The following is an 18,676-nucleotide window of genomic DNA, read 5'->3' as shown; positions in this document are numbered from 1 at the left end:
TTTCATTCCACCTCTACTGAATTGGGTTTCAGTACATTTGCTTCTTTTACACACTTGGCTAGAATACTGACGTTTATCTGGCTTTGATGCTTTCATATTCATATGTTGTTGATGTAATCTGGTGCCAGTGTTAAGTTCCTCTATTGGATTTATCTTCACTAGAAGTTTATCACCATTGATGTTAATCGGACGTGGTATTAGAGCAGTAAGAACACATTTACAATGGAGATACTGTGCGAATTGCGTTTTGCTAGTGGATTCTCTAGATGTCTTTTGTCACTGTTGTTGTTGTTGTTGTCATAGTAGTAGTAGTAGTAGTAGTAAACAACAACAACAACAACAATACAAATTTAAAATGTTGTTCATCATCAGGGTAGATTCAAGCATTCAAACAAAGACCTTATTTTGGAGGGAATTATGTGTGACGTTTTTGTCTCCTAAATTGCCAAAAATCTTTCAGGACAATCATTTTGTCAATAGATCTGTGTGTCTTTACAGTTCATTAACATAAAGTATAAACTGCCGGTGATATGGTTGAAGGCACACAACACTTCAATTTACAGTATGCAACTTGAAATGATCGTTCAGTAGGGTTAATCTCATTGATTAACATGCTTAAATAATATTTCACAAATTTCAATCAGAGCAATCTAAAGATAAAGAGTGTTTGAGCACAAATGATACACAAGAGGATATTGAACAATATGTTCCTCTATTTTATCTAACATGAAAGTGTCCCCCCTCTTAGTGTATGTGTTGTCTATATTTTACCATGCCAAAATATATTTTTTAATCACTGGATTGTTTTGGAGACACAGTCTGAATAGTTTTATGCTGATCCCTACGTTTTTGTTTTGCTTTATTTACATCACTAGGGTGGCAGAACAGTCTTGCATCAAGGCATATTAATCCTAAAATTGTAAAGTTATTATTATTATTATTATATTAATTATTGTTGTTGTTGTCATTATTGTTTTGATTAACAAGGTTCTCTGAACTAGTCTATATTTAAGCACATCAGAAACCTACTTATCCGTGTTATACCCAGAGAAATACTCATGGTGTCAGTGTGTACCAGTAAACGAGAGGGCTCGGTCATTCTCCACCCTTCTGTCTCAGCGAATTTAAAGCCTGATTCTGCTGTTGAACCGTAGTTGACAAAAACGCTTCGTGATATGACCGCAGTGTGAGGATTTTGTATATTGGAGGAAATCACAGCTGCATTGTGGATATATTTTGACATACTTGGCAGCAGTAGTGGTCTGTTTCGAGGTAACGATGGGATGCAGCAGATTTCCGCTGCTCTGCGGCCTTGCTTTTGTTTTTCTTGTCCTCCACCCCGTCTATGGAGACGTGAGCTACTCTGTACCGGAGGAGATGAAACGTGGATCTGTAATTGGAAATATCGCTAAGGATCTGGGACTTGATTTGGGCAGACTGTCTGCTCGTAAGGCCCGTATCGATACTGAGGATAACAGCGTCCAGTACTGCGGTGTAAATCTCAACACCGGAGACTTGATCGTACAAGAAAGGATCGACAGAGAAGGGCTTTGTGCGAAAAAGGCATCATGTGTTCTAAAACAGGAACTCGTGCTGGAAAATCCTTTAGAGCTGCACCGTATTAGTATCCGAGTTCAAGATATTAATGATAATTCACCGCAGTTCAGAGAGGAGTCGCTTAATTTTGAAATACGGGAATCCGCAGATAAGGGTGCAAGTTTTCTCTTGGATGAGGCACACGATGGAGACATCGGAGAAAATGCTGTTCAGAGCTACTCACTTCAGCAGAATGATCATTTCAAATTAAATGTAAAGACAAAGGGGGTTGGACGAAAATATGGCGAATTAGTTTTAGACAAAGAATTAGACAGAGAGGACAAAAAAGAGATTATGTTGTTGCTTACCGCATTCGATGGAGGCTCTCCTCAGAGATCAGGTACTGTAGTCATACACGTCACTGTACTGGATGCTAATGATAATGTACCAGTGTTTAGCCAGGCCGTTTATAAAGCCAGTCTGCCAGAAAACTCTCCTCTAGATACATTGGTGATCACAGTGAGTGCTACTGATGCAGACGAAGGTTTAAACAGCGAAATTACCTATGGATTTGATCATGTTTCAGATGAAAACCAAGTTTTCTCTCTAAACCCTAAAACAGGAGAAGTTAGAGTGTCTGGATCTATTGATTATGAAAAAGAATCCTCATATGAATTGCAGATTAGCGCCAAAGATGGTCTGGGATTGGCCTCATATGCAACGTTAAATATTGAGATTACTGATATAAATGACAACGCCCCAGTTATAAACCTAAAATCCCTGACTAACCCCATACCTGAGAACGTGTCACCTGGTACAGAGGTGGGCATCATTAACGTGCAGGATAGAGACTCTGAGAATAACAGACAGGTCCGCTGCACCATTCAGCAAAACGTCCCCTTTAAGTTGGTTCCTTCTATTAAAAACTATTATTCTCTGGTGACCACAGGACAACTGGACCGTGAACTAGTGTCTGATTACAACATTACAATCAGTGCCACTGACGAGGGCTCTCCACCTCTGTCCTCCTCTAAAAGTGTTCAGTTATCTGTAGCAGACATCAACGACAACCCACCTGTGTTTGAGGAACAGTCCTACAGCGCATATGTGAGTGAAAATAACAAACCTGGCTCCACTTTATGTTCCGTTACTGCTCGAGACCCCGACTGGAGACAAAACGGCACAGTGATTTATTCTCTGTTAGCTGGTGAGGTGAACGGTGCCCCGGTGTCCTCCTATCTATCTGTTAACGGAGACACGGGGGTGATCCACGCTGTGAGGTCGTTTGATTATGAACAGTTCAGGAGTTTTAAAGTCCACGTGATGGCCAGAGACAACGGTTCTCCTCCGCTCAGCAGCAACGTGACCGTCAGTGTCTTCATATCGGATGTGAATGACAACTCTCCTCAGATACTGTACCCCGCCCCGGAGGGCAACTCCTTCATGACCGAGCTGGTCCCCAAAGCTGCACACGGAAGCTCTCTGGTGTCCAAAGTGATAGCGGTGGACGCGGACTCCGGACAGAACGCCTGGCTGTCCTATCATATAGTAAAATCCACTGATCCGGGACTTTTCACTATCGGTCTCCACAGCGGAGAGATCAGGACACAGCGGGACATTTCTGAGTCCGACAGCATGAAACAGAACCTTATTGTGGCAGTGAAAGATAACGGACAGCCCTCTCTCTCTGCCACCTGTTCCATGTATTTACTGATCTCTGATAACTTGGCTGAGGTGCCAGAACTGAAGGATATTTCTTATGATGAGAAGAACTCCAAACTGACCTCTTATCTGATCATCGCGCTGGTGTCTGTGTCCACCTTTTTTCTGACCTTCATCATCATCATCCTGGGTGTCAGGTTTTGTCGCAGGAGAAAGCCCAGACTGTTGTTTGATGGAGCAGTTGCCATCCCCAGCGCTTATCTCCCTCCTAATTACGCAGATGTTGACGGAACAGGAACTTTACGCAGCGCTTACAACTATGACGCCTACCTGACAACAGGTTCTAGAACCAGTGACTTTAAGTTCGTCAGTTCTTACAATGACAACACACTGCCTGCTGACCAGACTCTGAGGAAAAGTCCATCAGACTTCGCTGAGGCGTTTGGGGATTGTGATAGTTCTCCTGAGGTAGGCTCAAGTTACATATAATCTGTCCAAGATGTGTAAAACATCTTCAATATGCAGTTCTTTTATACACGGACTTATACAGTCTCTGTTTGTTCATGTGAGTGCTCTCACTCTCTCACTGTTTTCAACCAGGGGGATATATTTGACTGTTTTGTCTGGTTTCTCTGTCCTTGGTGCTGAACAGTGTTTTGCTGATGCAATTTGGGCCCCTTGACTTCTATTCTGTTGTCACTTTTTTGACTTGCTGAGTTGTATTTCTTAAGATTGCCTCTGATATATATTTTTTAATAATATAGGTTCCAACAATAATAGGATTACTTTATTTACATATTGTCATTCGAATAAGTCACTGCTCCGATCGGGTTTCCTTGTAAGTCCTTTTTTAAGTCTCTTGAGATGATAATTTAGGTGACCTCTCTGAGGGTCGGGTTTAATGCAACATTTGCTCGACAAAAAGATAAATTTTTTTCTTCCAAAAATCAACAAGAACAAGGACATAACCTTATTGTGGCAGTGAAAGATAACAGACAGCCCACTCTCTCTGCCATTTTTTTCCATATATTTTTTTCTGATAACTTGGCTGAGCTGCCAGAACTGAAGGATATTTCTTATGATGATTGTTGTTGCTTTTAGCCCTCCTAATTACGCAGATGATGACAACACAGGAGTTTAACTGCAGTCTCTTATCATCCTCGTGTCATTGCCAATGACAAAGTTACTGAATACCTTTCATAGTCACCAACTGGCATGCTCTCTGCTTCTGTGCTTCATTCAGACCATGAGTATACTCTCAACTAGCTACATGAGGCTCATTAGTGCTTGAACAAAGTTATTGTGTTACATTTGATTACATTTCTGGTGTTTGCAGGTTATTTTTTTTTTTAAATCAGGAAGTCCTTGATATGATGATTGTTTCCTTCTCAGTGTAGTAATGTTCCATTGATCTAATGAGATGTGTTTAACTAACAGGGATGTCATGCATTGTTTTCTGAGCCATTTTCGCAGAGGATTTTTTATTTTATTTTTATTGTGGTGCATTTTACAGCGTCCGTATGAGCCAATCACTTAGTTGGTGCTGATCATTCGTTATGGATCTGTTGTTGTTGATGGCAACATAGTGTGCAGTGTAACTGAGTCTTAGTAATCGGCTTCAATACATTTACTGTCAATATGTATCTTATGCATTCACATGGTCATGTGGAAAAGGAAATTATGTCTGTGGTTTGTTGCTAAATGTCCCTTCTGGTGATCTAAGGAAATATATCAGTATGGTATCTGGCAGACTGCTATATGTTTCCTTTGAGTTGGACGACTGTAAACCTACTTAGACGTGCCATTGTTGTGAAATATAAGTAGAGTGCAGGTGGAAGAAACCGCCTGAAGAATGTTGGTGTTTACATTTAAAACCAGTCCACTCTACTTAAATATTTATGCTACATAGGCCTCTCTTGCTGGACGTTTGTTGTGTTTGAAAACTGTCTGATTCAACCACATTTTCAAATGGAAGTAAATGTAGAGAAACATGAATGAGTTATTTGTATTAGAGGCCTAAATGTAGTTTGTCTCTTTCAATAGAAGTGGCTGAGATATCTTCAGTTCTTCGTGATAACTTTGTCCTTTACAACATTATGACTGTCTTTTAGTTGTGTTCATGAGAAGATACTGACTGTCAGACTGTACTATGTATCTCTATTCTGTGACTATTTGAAATATGGTTCTGTTTAATTGTATTTTCATCTTTGATAAGATAGGAATTGCTCTGAAGTGAAGGCTGACACTATTTCATCCTCATCTTATGTGAGGAAGTATGATGACACTGTATAACTATTAACCACCATAATATTTGTATTTTCCAGTGTTATATATAAGTTTGTAGTTGCTTAGTGGTGGTAGAGTAGTCTTAAGAGTAGTGTTTCTCCACAGCAAGTTTTCTGACTTTTAGCATTGGGTTTTCTCTTCATAGTTTACACATCTTTGTCCTAAGATACAGTAGTAATGGACTTTGTTTCTTATTCATAATTTAATATAATGGATGTCTCTTTCTCTTTCTGGACCTTGAAAAATGAAACTTTTGTCACCCTGTCAGAGACTTTATGGCCTCATGATATTTCATTAGGGTACTTGGCATGTTATTTTCAGTCAACATGTTTGCATATTACAGTACGTTTGAAACAAGCTTTGATGTTTCAAATTAATGAGTGCTACTCCTATAATTATAAGAATTGGTACTTTCTTACTCACATAGCCTGTATTGTGTTATGATGGCAAATCAAATATTATAATATATTATTTATATAATTCCTTTATATTGCCACTTCTAGCCTATAACATTTACAGTATACTACTATACCACTACCACTAATACTACTCCTATTAATAGTAAAACTTGCATACATACAAGTCTGCTATTTCTTCATTCCACTCATGGTGTCGCTATTGGCCAGCCTACGTGAGATATTTCCACTCCACCCTCTGGTGTACAGACCAACAAAAGGGTGATTTTTCAGTTGCTGTTGATCCGAGGATGCAGTCAGACTAACTGTGGAGATCTGTGGATTTTCTTTTGACTGAACTCTATAATCTTTATTGGATTTGTCATCTAACAGAGGATTGTTTTCTGTAACAAACGCTTGTCATGATGGTGCTCAGACTGAGCTGCTTCGTTTTCTTTCTGATCTGGCAAGCTGTGAACGGGGACGCGAGCTTTTCTTTCCAAGAGGAAATGAAGCGCGGATCCGTTATTGGGAATATAGCGAAGGGCCTTAACCTGGACGCGAGTAAACTGTCTGCTCGGAATGCCCGCGTTGATGCTGCAGGGAACCGCAAACGTTTTTGTGACATCAATCTCAGCACCGGAGATTTAATTGTTGCAGACAGGATCGACCGGGAGGAGCTTTGTGGAGAAAAGATGTCGTGTGTGATAAAACGTGATCTTGTTCTGGAGAATCCTCTGGAACTGCATCCGTTCAGTCTTCACATTCAAGATATCAATGATAACTCGCCACAATTTAAGGAAGACCTGATTAATATAGAAATTCACGAGTCGGCAGAGAGGGGAGCTCGTTTTGTGATGGAGGAGGCGCACGATGCGGATGTAGGACAGAATTCAGTTCAGCAGTACAGCCTTAAAAAGAATGATAATTTCATATTGGCTGTTGATGGAAACACAATAGAGCTTGTTTTGGAAAAAAAACTTGATCGTGAAAAACAAGAAGAGATGAATTTGCTCCTTACAGCTCTAGATGGAGGCTCTCCTCAGAGATCAGGTACTGTAGTCATACACGTCACTGTACTGGATGCTAATGATAACGCCCCAGTGTTCAGCCAGGCCGTTTATAAAGCCAGTCTGCCTGAAAACTCTCCTGTAGATACCATAGTGGTCACAGTGAGCGCTACTGATGCAGACCAGGGAGTCAACGGAGACGTCACTTATGAATTTGGACATGTTTCAGAGGATGTGAAGAGAGTTTTTAGTATTGATCGTAAAAGTGGCAAAATCAAAGTTAATGGTCCGATTGACTTTGAAACTGTTGCAACATATGATTTGCGCATTAAAGCAAAGGATGGATTAGGATTATCATCATACACAAAGGTAACCGTTGATGTCACAGATGTGAATGACAACATACCTGTAATCTATGTGAAATCTCTGGCAAATCCAGTACCTGAGAACGTGTCACCTGGTACAGAGGTGGGCATCATTAACGTGCAGGATGCAGATTCTAATAATAACCAACAGGTCCGCTGCTCTATTCAGCAAAACGTCCCTTTTAAGTTGGTTCCTTCTATTAAAAACTATTATTCTCTGGTGACCACAGGACAACTGGACCGTGAACTAGTGTCTGATTACAACATTACAATCAGTGCCACTGACGAGGGCTCTCCACCTCTGTCCTCCTCTAAAACTGTTCAGTTATCTGTAGCAGACATCAACGACAACCCACCTGTGTTTGAGGAACAGTCCTACAGCGCATATGTGAGTGAAAATAACAAACCTGGCTCCACTTTATGTTCCGTTACTGCTCGAGACCCCGACTGGAGACAAAACGGTACAGTGATTTATTCTCTGTTAGCTGGTGAGGTGAACGGTGCCCCGGTGTCCTCCTATCTATCTGTTAACGGAGACACGGGGGTGATCCACGCTGTGAGGTCGTTTGATTATGAACAGTTCAGGAGTTTTAAAGTCCACGTGATGGCCAGAGACAACGGTTCTCCTCCGCTCAGCAGCAACGTGACCGTCAGTGTCTTCATATCGGATGTGAATGACAACTCTCCTCAGATACTGTACCCCGCCCCGGAGGGCAACTCCTTCATGACCGAGCTGGTCCCCAAAGCTGCACACGGAGGCTCTCTGGTGTCCAAAGTGATAGCGGTGGACGCGGACTCCGGACAGAACGCCTGGCTGTCCTATCATATAGTCAAATCCACTGATCCGGGACTTTTCACTATCGGTCTCCACAGCGGAGAGATCAGGACACAGCGGGACATTTCTGAGTCTGACAGCATGAAACAGAACCTTATTGTGGCAGTGAAAGATAACGGACAGCCCTCTCTCTCTGCCACCTGTTCCATGTATTTACTGATTTCTGATAATTTGGCTGAGGTGCCAGAACTGAAGGATATTTCTTATGATGAGAAGAACTCCAAACTGACCTCTTATCTGATCATCGCGCTGGTGTCTGTGTCCACCTTTTTTCTGACCTTTATCATCATCATCATGGGTGTGAGGTTTTGTCGCAGGAGAAAGCCCAGACTGTTGTTTGATGGAGCAGTTGCCATCCCCAGCGCTTATCTCCCTCCTAATTACGCAGATGTTGATGGAACAGGAACTTTACGCAGCGCTTACAACTATGACGCCTACCTGACAACAGGTTCTAGAACCAGTGACTTTAAGTTCGTCAGTTCTTACAATGACAACACACTGCCTGCTGACCAGACTCTGAGGAAAAGTCCATCAGACTTTGCTGAGGCGTTTGGGGATTGTGATAGTTCTCCTGAGGTAGGAACATGTAACATATAATCTGTCCCAGATGTGTAAAACATCTTCATGCACCAACACAAGCACACACACAGCTAACTTGTCTCTGCTTTTTCATGTGAGTGCTCTCTCTCTCTCTCTCTCTGTCACACCGTTTTCAACCAGGGGGATATATTTGGCTGGTTTCTCTGTCCTTGGTGCTGAAGAGTGATTTTCTGATGCAATTTGGGCCCCTTGACATCTATTCTGTTGTCACTTTTTTGACTTGCTGACTTTTATTTCTTTAGATGGTCTCTATGTATATTTTTTGATAATATAGGTTATGATAATAATAATAATAATAGGTTTTCTTTATTTACGTATTGTCAATTGAATAAGTCGCTGCTCCGATTGGGTTTCATTGTAAGTCCTTTTTTCAGTCCCTTGAGATGAGAATTTAGGTGACCTCTCTGACGGTTGGGTTTAATGCAACATTTGCTTGACAAAAAGGTGATTTTTTTTTTCTATTCCAAATATCTAGAAGAACAATGACATAACCTTATTGTGGCAGTGAAAGATAACATACATCCCTCTCTCTCTGCCATTTTTTCCATGTATTTATATCTGATAACTTGGCTGAGGTGCCAGAACTTATGGATATTTCTCATGATGAGTGTTTTTTGTTTTAGCCCTCCTAATTATGCAGAAGTTGACAACACAGGAGTTTAACTGCAGTCTCTTATCATCCTCGTGTCATTGCCAATGACAGAGTTACTGAATACCTTTCATAGTCACCAACTGGCTTGCTCTCTGCTTCTGTTCTTCATTCAGACCACGAGTACACTCTCAACTGGCTACATGAGGCTCACTATTGCTTGCAAAAAAGTTATTTGGTTACATTTGAGTACATTTCTGGTGTTTGCAGGTTATTTATTTTAATCAGGAAGTTCTTCATATGATGATCGTTTCCCTCAGTGTAGTAATGTTCCATTGATCCAGTGTAACTGAGTCTTAGTAATCGGCTTCAATACATTTATTGTCAATATGTATCTTATGCAATCACAAGGTCGTGTGGAAAAGAACATTTTGTCTGTGGTTCGTTGCTAAATTTCCCCTCTGGCAATTTAAGGAAATATATCAGTATGGTATCTGTCAGACTGCTATATGTTTCCTTTGAGTTGGACGACTGTAAACCAACTTAGACGTGCCATTGTTGTGTAATATAAGTATATACATCACATGTAGAAGACACCGCCTGAAGAATGTAGGTGTTTACATTTAAAGTCAGTCCACTCCTCTTCTTAAACATGTATGCTACATGGGCCTCTCTTGTTGGAGCTTTGTGATTGAATACTGTCTGATTCAACCACCGTTTCAAATGGAAGTAAATGTAGAGAAACATGAATGAGTTGTTTGTTTTAGAGGCCTAAATGTAGTTTGTCTGTTTCAATAGAAGTGGCTGAGATATCTTCAGTGCTCATATTTAGTCCTTTATGACATTATGACTGTCTGTTAGTTGTGTTCTTGAGAAGATACTGACTGTCAGACTGTATTGTGTATCTCTATTCTGTGACTATTTTAAATATGATTCTGTTTAATTGTATTTTCAACTTTGATACGAAAGGAATTGCTCTGAGGTGAAGGCTGGGCACTATTTCCACCTCATCTTATGTGGGGAAGTATGATTATACTGTATAACTATAAACCACCATAATATTTGTAGTTTCCAGTATTATATGCATTTGTAGTTGCTAAGTGGTGGTAGAGTAGTCTTAAGTGTAGTGTGTCTGATCACCAAGTTTTCTGACTTTTTGCATTGGGTTTTCTCTTCATAGTTTGCACATCTTTTTCCTAAGATACAGTAGTAATGTACGTTGTTTCTTATTCATAATTCAATGTAATAGATGTATCTTTCTCTCTCTGGACCTTGAAAATGAAACTTTTGTCACCCTGTCAGAGACAGACTTTATGGCTGCATAATATTTCATTCGGACACTTGGCACGTATTTTCAGTCAAAATGTTTGCATATTACAGTACGTTGGAAACAAGCTTTGATGTTTCAAATTAATGAGTGCAACTTATCTTTAATTATAACAATTGCTATTTTCTTACTCACATAGCCTGTATTATGTTATGATGGTGCATAAAATATTATAATGTATTATTTATATAATGCCTTTATATTGCCACTTGTAGCCTATAACATTTACCGTACACTACTACTATACCACTATCACTTATACTACTCCTATTGATAATAAAACTTGTATATATACAAGTCTGCTATTTCTTCACTCCACTCATGGTGTCGCTATTGGCCAGCCTACGTGAGATATTTCCACTCCACCCTCTGGTGTACAGACCAACAAAAGGGTGATTTTTCAGTTGCTGTTGATCCGAGGATGCAGTCAGACTAACTGTGGAGATCTGTGGATTTTCTTTTGACTGAACTCTATAATCTTTATTGGATTTGTCATCTAACAGAGGATTGTTTTCTGTAACAAACGCTTGTCATGATGGTGCTCAGACTGAGCTGCTTCGTTTTCTTTCTGATGTTGCAAGCTGTGAATGGGGACGCGAGCTTTTCTTTCCAAGAGGAAATGAAGCGCGGATCCGTTATTGGGAATATAGCGAAGGGCCTTAACCTGGACGCGAGTAAACTGTCTGCTCGGAATGCCCGCGTTGATGCTGCAGGGAACCGCAAACGTTTTTGTGACATCAATCTCAGCACCGGAGATTTAATTGTGGCCGACAGGATCGACCGGGAGGAGCTTTGTGGAGAAAAGATGTCGTGTGTGATAAAACGCGATCTTGTTCTGGAGAATCCTCTGGAACTGCATCCGTTCAGTCTTCACATTCAAGATATCAATGATAACTCCCCACAATTTAAGGAAGACCTGATTAACATAGAAATCCAAGAGTCGGCAGACAGGGGAGCTCGTTTTGTGATGGAGGAGGCGCATGATGCGGATGTAGGACAGAATTCAGTTCAGCAGTACAGCCTTAAAAAGAATGATAATTTCATTTTGGCTGTTGATGGAAACACAATAGAGCTTGTTCTAGAAAAGGAGCTTGATCGTGAAAAACAACAAGAGATGAATTTGCTCCTTACAGCTCTAGATGGAGGCTCTCCTCAGAGATCAGGTACTGTAGTCATACACGTCACTGTACTGGATGCTAATGATAACGCCCCAGTGTTCAGCCAGGCCGTTTATAAAGCCAGTCTGCCTGAAAACTCTCCTGTAGATACCATAGTGGTCACAGTGAGCGCTACTGACGCAGACCAGGGAGTCAATGGAGATGTCACTTATGAATTTGGACATGTTTCAGAGGATGTGAAGAGAGTTTTTAGTATTGATCGTAAAAGTGGCAAAATCAAAGTTAATGGTCCGATTGACTTTGAAACTGTTGCAACATATGATTTGCGCATTAAAGCAAAGGATGGATTAGGATTATCATCATACACAAAGGTAACTGTTGATGTCACAGATGTGAATGACAACATACCTGTAATCTATGTGAAATCTCTGGCAAATCCAGTACCTGAGAACGTGTCACCTGGTACAGAGGTGGGCATCATTAACGTGCAGGATGCAGATTCTAATAATAACCAACAGGTCCGCTGCTCCATTCAGCAAAACGTCCCTTTTAAGTTGGTTCCTTCTATTAAAAACTATTATTCTCTGGTGACCACAGGACAACTGGACCGTGAACTAGTGTCTGATTACAACATTACAATCAGTGCCACTGACGAGGGCTCTCCACCTCTGTCCTCCTCTAAAAGTGTTCAGTTATCTGTAGCAGACATCAACGACAACCCACCTGTGTTTGAGGAACAGTCCTACAGCGCATATGTGAGTGAAAATAACAAACCTGGCTCCACTTTATGTTCCGTTACTGCTCGAGACCCCGACTGGAGACAAAACGGTACAGTGATTTATTCTCTGTTAGCTGGTGAGGTGAACGGTGCCCCGGTGTCCTCCTATCTATCTGTTAACGGAGACACGGGGGTGATCCACGCTGTGAGGTCGTTTGATTATGAACAGTTCAGGAGTTTTAAAGTCCACGTGATGGCCAGAGACAACGGTTCTCCTCCGCTCAGCAGCAACGTGACCGTCAGTGTCTTCATATCGGATGTGAATGACAACTCTCCTCAGATACTGTACCCCGCCCCGGAGGGCAACTCCTTCATGACCGAGCTGGTCCCCAAAGCTGCACACGGAGGCTCTCTGGTGTCCAAAGTGATAGCGGTGGACGCGGACTCCGGACAGAACGCCTGGCTGTCCTATCATATAGTCAAATCCACTGATCCGGGACTTTTCACTATCGGTCTCCACAGCGGAGAGATCAGGACACAGCGGGACATTTCTGAGTCTGACAGCATGAAACAGAACCTTATTGTGGCAGTGAAAGATAACGGACAGCCCTCTCTCTCTGCCACCTGTTCCATGTATTTACTGATTTCTGATAACTTGGCTGAGGTGCCAGAACTGAAGGATATTTCTTATGATGAGAAGAACTCCAAACTGACCTCTTATCTGATCATCGCGCTGGTGTCTGTGTCCACCTTCTTCCTGACCTTCATCATCATCATCCTGGGTGTGAGGTTTTGTCGCAGGAGAAAGCCCAGACTGTTGTTTGATGGAGCAGTTGCCATCCCCAGCGCTTATCTCCCTCCTAATTACGCAGATGTTGACGGAACAGGAACTTTACGCAGCGCTTACAACTATGACGCCTACCTGACAACAGGTTCTAGGACCAGTGACTTTAAGTTCGTCAGTTCTTACAATGACAACACGCTGCCTGCTGACCAGACTCTGAGGAAAAGTCCATCAGACTTTGCTGAGGCGTTTGGGGATTGTGATAGTTCTCCTGAGGTAGGCTCAAGTTACATATAATCTGTCCAAGATGTGTAAAACATCTTCAATATGCAGTTCTTTCATACACGCACTTATACAGTCTCTGTTTGTTCATGTGAGTGCTCTCACTCTCTCACTGTTTTCAACCAGGGGGATATATTTGACTGTTTTGGCTGGTTTCTCTGTCCATGGTGCTGAACAGTGTTTTGCTGATGCAATTTGGGCCCCTTGACTTCTATTCTGTTGTCACTTTTTTGACTTGCTGAGTTGTATTTCTTAAGATTGCCTCTGATATATATTTTTTAATAATATAGGTTCCAACAATAATAGGATTACTTTATTTACATATTGTCATTCGAATAAGTCACTGCTCCGATCGGGTTTCCTTGTAAGTCCTTTTTTAAGTCTCTTGAGATGAGAATTTAGGTGACCTCTCTGAGGGTCGGGTTTAATGCAACATTTGCTCGACAAAAAGATACATTTTTTTCTTCCAAAAATCAACAAGAACAAGGACATAACCATATTGTGGCAGTGAAAGATAACAGACAGCCCACTCTCTCTGCCATTTTTTTCCATATATTTTTTTCTGATAACTTGGCTGAGCTGCCAGAACTGAAGGATATTTCTTATGATGATTGTTGTTGCTTTTAGCCCTCCTAATTACGCAGATGATGACAACACAGGAGTTTAACTGCAGTCTCTTATCATCCTTGTGTCATTGCCAATGACAAAGTTACTGAATACCTTTCATAGTCACCAACTGGCATGCTCTCTGCTTCTGTGCTTCATTCAGACCATGAGTATACTCTCAACTAGCTACATGAGGCTCATTAGTGCTTGAACAAAGTTATTGTGTTACATTTGATTACATTTCTGGTGTTTGCAGGTTATTTTTTTTTTTAAATCAGGAAGTCCTTGATATGATGATTGTTTCCTTCTCAGTGTAGTAATGTTCCATTGATCTAATGAGATGTGTTTAACTAACAGGGATGTCATGCATTGTTTTCTGAGCCATTTTCGCAGAGGATTTTTTATTTTATTTTTATTGTGGTGCATTTTACAGCGTCCGTATGAGCCAATCACTTAGTTGGTGCTGATCATTCGTTATGGATCTGTTGTTGTTGATGGCAACATAGTGTGCAGTGTAACTGAGTCTTAGTAATCGGCTTCAATACATTTACTGTCAATATGTATCTTATGCATTCACATGGTCATGTGGAAAAGGAAATTATGTCTGTGGTTTGTTGCTAAATGTCCCCTCTGGTGATCTAAGGAAATATATCAGTATGGTATCTGGCAGACTGCTATATGTTTCCTTTGAGTTGGACGACTGTAAACCTACTTAGACGTGCCATTGTTGTGAAATATAAGTAGAGTGCAGGTGGAAGAAACCGCCTGAAGAATGTTGGTGTTTACATTTAAAACCAGTCCACTCTACTTAAATATTTATGCTACATAGGCCTCTCTTGCTGGACGTTTGTTGTGTTTGAAAACTGTCTGATTCAACCACATTTTCAAATGGAAGTAAATGTAGAGAAACATGAATGAGTTATTTGTATTAGAGGCCTAAATGTAGTTTGTCTCTTTCAATAGAAGTGGCTGAGATATCTTCAGTTCTTCGTGATAACTTTGTCCTTTACAACATTATGACTGTCTTTTAGTTGTGTTCATGAGAAGATACTGACTGTCAGACTGTACTATGTATCTCTATTCTGTGACTATTTGAAATATGGTTCTGTTTAATTGTATTTTCATCTTTGATAAGATAGGAATTGCTCTGAAGTGAAGGCTGACACTATTTCATCCTCATCTTATGTGAGGAAGTATGATGACACTGTATAACTATTAACCACCATAATATTTGTATTTTCCAGTGTTATATATAAGTTTGTAGTTGCTTAGTGGTGGTAGAATAGTCTTAAGAGTAGTGTTTCTCCACAGCAAGTTTTCTGACTTTTAGCATTGGGTTTTCTCTTCATAGTTTGCACATCTTTGTCCTAAGATACAGTAGTAATGGACTTTGTTTCTTATTCATAATTTAATATAATGGATGTCTCTTTCTCTTTCTGGACCTTGAAAAATGAAACTTTTGTCACCCTGTCAGAGACTTTATGGCCTCATGATATTTCATTAGGGTACTTGGCATGTTATTTTCAGTCAACATGTTTGCATATTACAGTACGTTTGAAACAAGCTTTGATGTTTCAAATTAATGAGTGCTACTCCTATAATTATAAGAATTGGTACTTTCTTACTCACATAGCCTGTATTGTGTTATGATGGCAAATCAAATATTATAATATATTATTTATATAATTCCTTTATATTGCCACTTCTAGCCTATAACATTTACAGTATACTACTATACCACTACCACTAATACTACTCCTATTAATAGTAAAACTTGCATACATACAAGTCTGCTATTTCTTCATTCCACTCAAGGTGTCGCTATTGGCCAGCCTACGTGAGATATTTCCACTCCACCCTCTGGTGTACAGACCAACAAAAGGGTGATTTTTCAGTTGCTGTTGATCCGAGGATGCAGTCAGACTAACTGTGGGGATCTGTGGATTTTCTTTTGACTGAACTCTATAATCTTTATTGGATTTGTCATCTAACAGAGGATTGTTTTCTGTAACAAACGCTTGTCATGATGGTGGTCAGACTGAGCTGCTTCGTTTTCTTTCTGATGTGGCAAGCTGTGAATGGGGACGCGAGCTTTTCCTTCCAAGAGGAAATGAAGCGCGGATCCGTTATTGGGAATATAGCGAAGGGCCTTAACCTGGACGCGAGTAAACTGTCTGCTCGGAATGCCCGCGTTGATGCTGCAGGGAACCGCAAACGTTTTTGTGACATCAATCTCAGCACCGGAGATTTAATTGTTGCAGACAGGATCGACCGGGAGGAGCTTTGTGGAGAAAAGATGTCGTGTGTGATAAAACGCGATCTTGTTCTGGAGAATCCTCTGGAACTGCATCCGTTCAGTCTTCACATTCAAGATATCAATGATAACTCGCCACAATTTAAGGAAGACCTGATTAATATAGAAATTCACGAGTCGGCAGAGAGGGGAGCTCGTTTTGTGATGGAGGAGGCGCACGATGCGGATGTAGGACAGAATTCAGTTCAGCAGTACAGCCTTAAAAAGAATGATAATTTCATATTGGCTGTTGATGGAAACACAATAGAGCTTGTTTTGGAAAAAAAACTTGATCGTGAAAAACAAGAAGAGATCAATTTGCTCCTTACAGCTCTAGATGGAGGCTCTCCTCAGAGATCAGGTACTGTAGTCATACACGTCACTGTACTGGATGCTAATGATAACGCCCCAGTGTTCAGCCAGGCCGTTTATAAAGCCAGTCTGCCTGAAAACTCTCCTGTAGATACCATAGTGGTCACAGTGAGCGCTACTGATGCAGACCAGGGAGTCAACGGAGACGTCACTTATGAATTTGGACACGTTTCAGAGGATGTGAAGAGAGTTTTTAGTATTGATCGTAAAAGTGGCAAAATCAAAGTTAATGGTCCGATTGACTTTGAAACTGTTGCAACATATGATTTGCGCATTAAAGCAAAGGATGGATTAGGATTATCATCATACACAAAGGTAACCGTTGATGTCACAGATGTCAATGACAACATACCTGTAATCTATGTGAAATCTCTGGCAAATCCAGTACCTGAGAACGTGTCACCTGGTACAGAGGTGGGCATCATTAACGTGCAGGATGCAGATTCTAATAATAACCAACAGGTCCGCTGCTCCATTCAGCAAAACGTACCTTTTAAATTGGTTCCTTCTATTAAAAACTATTATTCTCTGGTGACCACAGGACAACTGGACCGTGAACTAGTGTCTGATTACAACATTACCATCAGTGCCACTGACGAGGGCTCTCCACCTCTGTCCTCCTCTAAAACTGTTCAGTTATCTGTAGCAGACATCAACGACAACCCACCTGTGTTTGAGGAACAGTCCTACAGCGCATATGTGAGTGAAAATAACAAACCTGGCTCCACTTTATGTTCCGTTACTGCTCGAGACCCCGACTGGAGACAAAACGGTACAGTGATTTATTCTCTGTTAGCTGGTGAGGTGAACGGTGCCCCGGTGTCCTCCTATCTATCTGTTAACGGAGACACGGGGGTGATCCACGCTGTGAGGTCGTTTGATTATGAACAGTTCAGGAGTTTTAAAGTCCACGTGATGGCCAGAGACAACGGTTCTCCTCCGCTCAGCAGCAACGTGACCGTCAGTGTCTTCATATCGGATGTGAATGACAACTCTCCTCAGATACTGTACCCCGCCCCGGAGGGCAACTCCTTCATGACCGAGCTGGTCCCCAAAGCTGCACACGGAGGCTCTCTGGTGTCCAAAGTGATAGCGGTGGACGCGGACTCCGGACAGAACGCCTGGCTGTCCTATCATATAGTCAAATCCACTGATCCGGGACTTTTCACTATCGGTCTTCACAGCGGAGAGATCAGGACACAGCGGGACATATCAGAGTCTGACAGCATGAAACAGAACCTTATTGTGGCAGTGAAAGATAACGGACAGCCCTCTCTCTCTGCCACCTGTTCCATGTATTTACTGATTTCTGATAACTTGGCTGAGGTGCCAGAACTGAAGGATATTTCTTATGATGAGAAGAACTCCAAACTGACCTCTTATCTGATCATCGCGCTGGTGTCTGTGTCCACCTTTTTTCTGACCTTCATCATCATCATCCTGGGTGTCAGGTTTTGTCGCAGGAGAAAGCCCAGACTGTTGTTTGATGGAGCAGTTGCCATCCCCAGCGCTTATCTCCCTCCTAATTACGCAGATGTTGACGGAACAGGAACTTTACGCAGCGCTTACAACTATGACGCCTACCTGACAACAGGTTCTAGAACCAGTGACTTTAAGTTCGTCAGTTCTTACAATGACAACACACTGCCTGCTGACCAGACTCTGAGGAAGAGTCCATCAGACTTTGCTGAGGCGTTTGGGGATTGTGATAGTTCTCCTGAGGTAGGAACATGTTACATATAATCTGTCCAAGATGTGTAAAACATCTTCAATATGCAGTTCTTTCATACACGCACTTACACAGCCAACTTGTCTCTGTTTGTTCATGTGAGTGCTCTCACTCTCTCACTGTTTTCAACCAGGGGGATATATTTGACTGTTTTGGCTGGTTTCTCTGT

General features: G+C 41.3%; 4 protein-coding genes across 7 annotated transcripts in view; all 4 read left to right on the top strand.

Moving 5' to 3' along the window:
• The first annotated feature begins 1,084 nt into the window (after positions 1-1,084).
• Positions 1,085-3,687, top strand: LOC141775905 (protocadherin beta-15-like). Its single transcript, XM_074649645.1, has one exon. The coding sequence runs from the start codon at positions 1,279-1,281 to the stop codon at positions 3,685-3,687; it is 2,409 nt and encodes an 802-aa protein (XP_074505746.1). The 5' UTR covers positions 1,085-1,278.
• Positions 3,688-6,178: 2,491 nt separating this feature from the next.
• Positions 6,179-8,686, top strand: LOC141775904 (protocadherin gamma-A11-like). The gene has a single exon (XM_074649644.1). It carries the CDS (start codon positions 6,302-6,304, stop codon positions 8,684-8,686), a length of 2,385 nt encoding a protein of 794 aa, XP_074505745.1. The 5' UTR covers positions 6,179-6,301.
• Positions 8,687-10,910: 2,224 nt separating this feature from the next.
• LOC141775903 (protocadherin gamma-A11-like) lies at positions 10,911-13,522 on the top strand. Its single transcript, XM_074649643.1, has one exon. It carries the CDS (start codon positions 11,138-11,140, stop codon positions 13,520-13,522), a length of 2,385 nt encoding a protein of 794 aa, XP_074505744.1. The 5' UTR covers positions 10,911-11,137.
• A 2,599-nt stretch (positions 13,523-16,121) lies between these two features.
• LOC141775468 (protocadherin gamma-C5-like) overlaps positions 16,122-18,676 on the top strand; it is a 227,851-nt gene continuing 225,296 nt past the window's right edge. For all 4 annotated transcript variants that reach the window (XM_074648893.1, XM_074648879.1, XM_074648891.1 and 1 more), the window contains exon 1: positions 16,122-18,500. In XM_074648893.1, coding sequence (XP_074504994.1) covers positions 16,137-18,500 — 2,364 coding nt within the window. In that variant the 5' untranslated portion in view covers positions 16,122-16,136. The remainder of the gene's footprint in view (positions 18,501-18,676) is intronic.

The sequence above is a fragment of the Sebastes fasciatus genome, chromosome 10 (genome assembly GCF_043250625.1).
Source record: "Sebastes fasciatus isolate fSebFas1 chromosome 10, fSebFas1.pri, whole genome shotgun sequence".
Lineage (NCBI taxonomy): Eukaryota > Metazoa > Chordata > Actinopteri > Perciformes > Sebastidae > Sebastes > Sebastes fasciatus.
Note: the sequence above shows the minus strand (reverse complement) of the source record. Positions and strands in the feature narration are given on the sequence as shown.

Bases quoted from the DNA above. Each gene is read 5' to 3' on its own strand.
- LOC141775905 (XM_074649645.1), top strand. From the start codon at position 1,279: ATGGGATGCAGCAGATTTCCGCTGCTCTGCGGCCTTGCTTTTGTTTTT.
- LOC141775904 (XM_074649644.1), top strand. From the start codon at position 6,302: ATGATGGTGCTCAGACTGAGCTGCTTCGTTTTCTTTCTGATCTGGCAA.
- LOC141775903 (XM_074649643.1), top strand. From the start codon at position 11,138: ATGATGGTGCTCAGACTGAGCTGCTTCGTTTTCTTTCTGATGTTGCAA.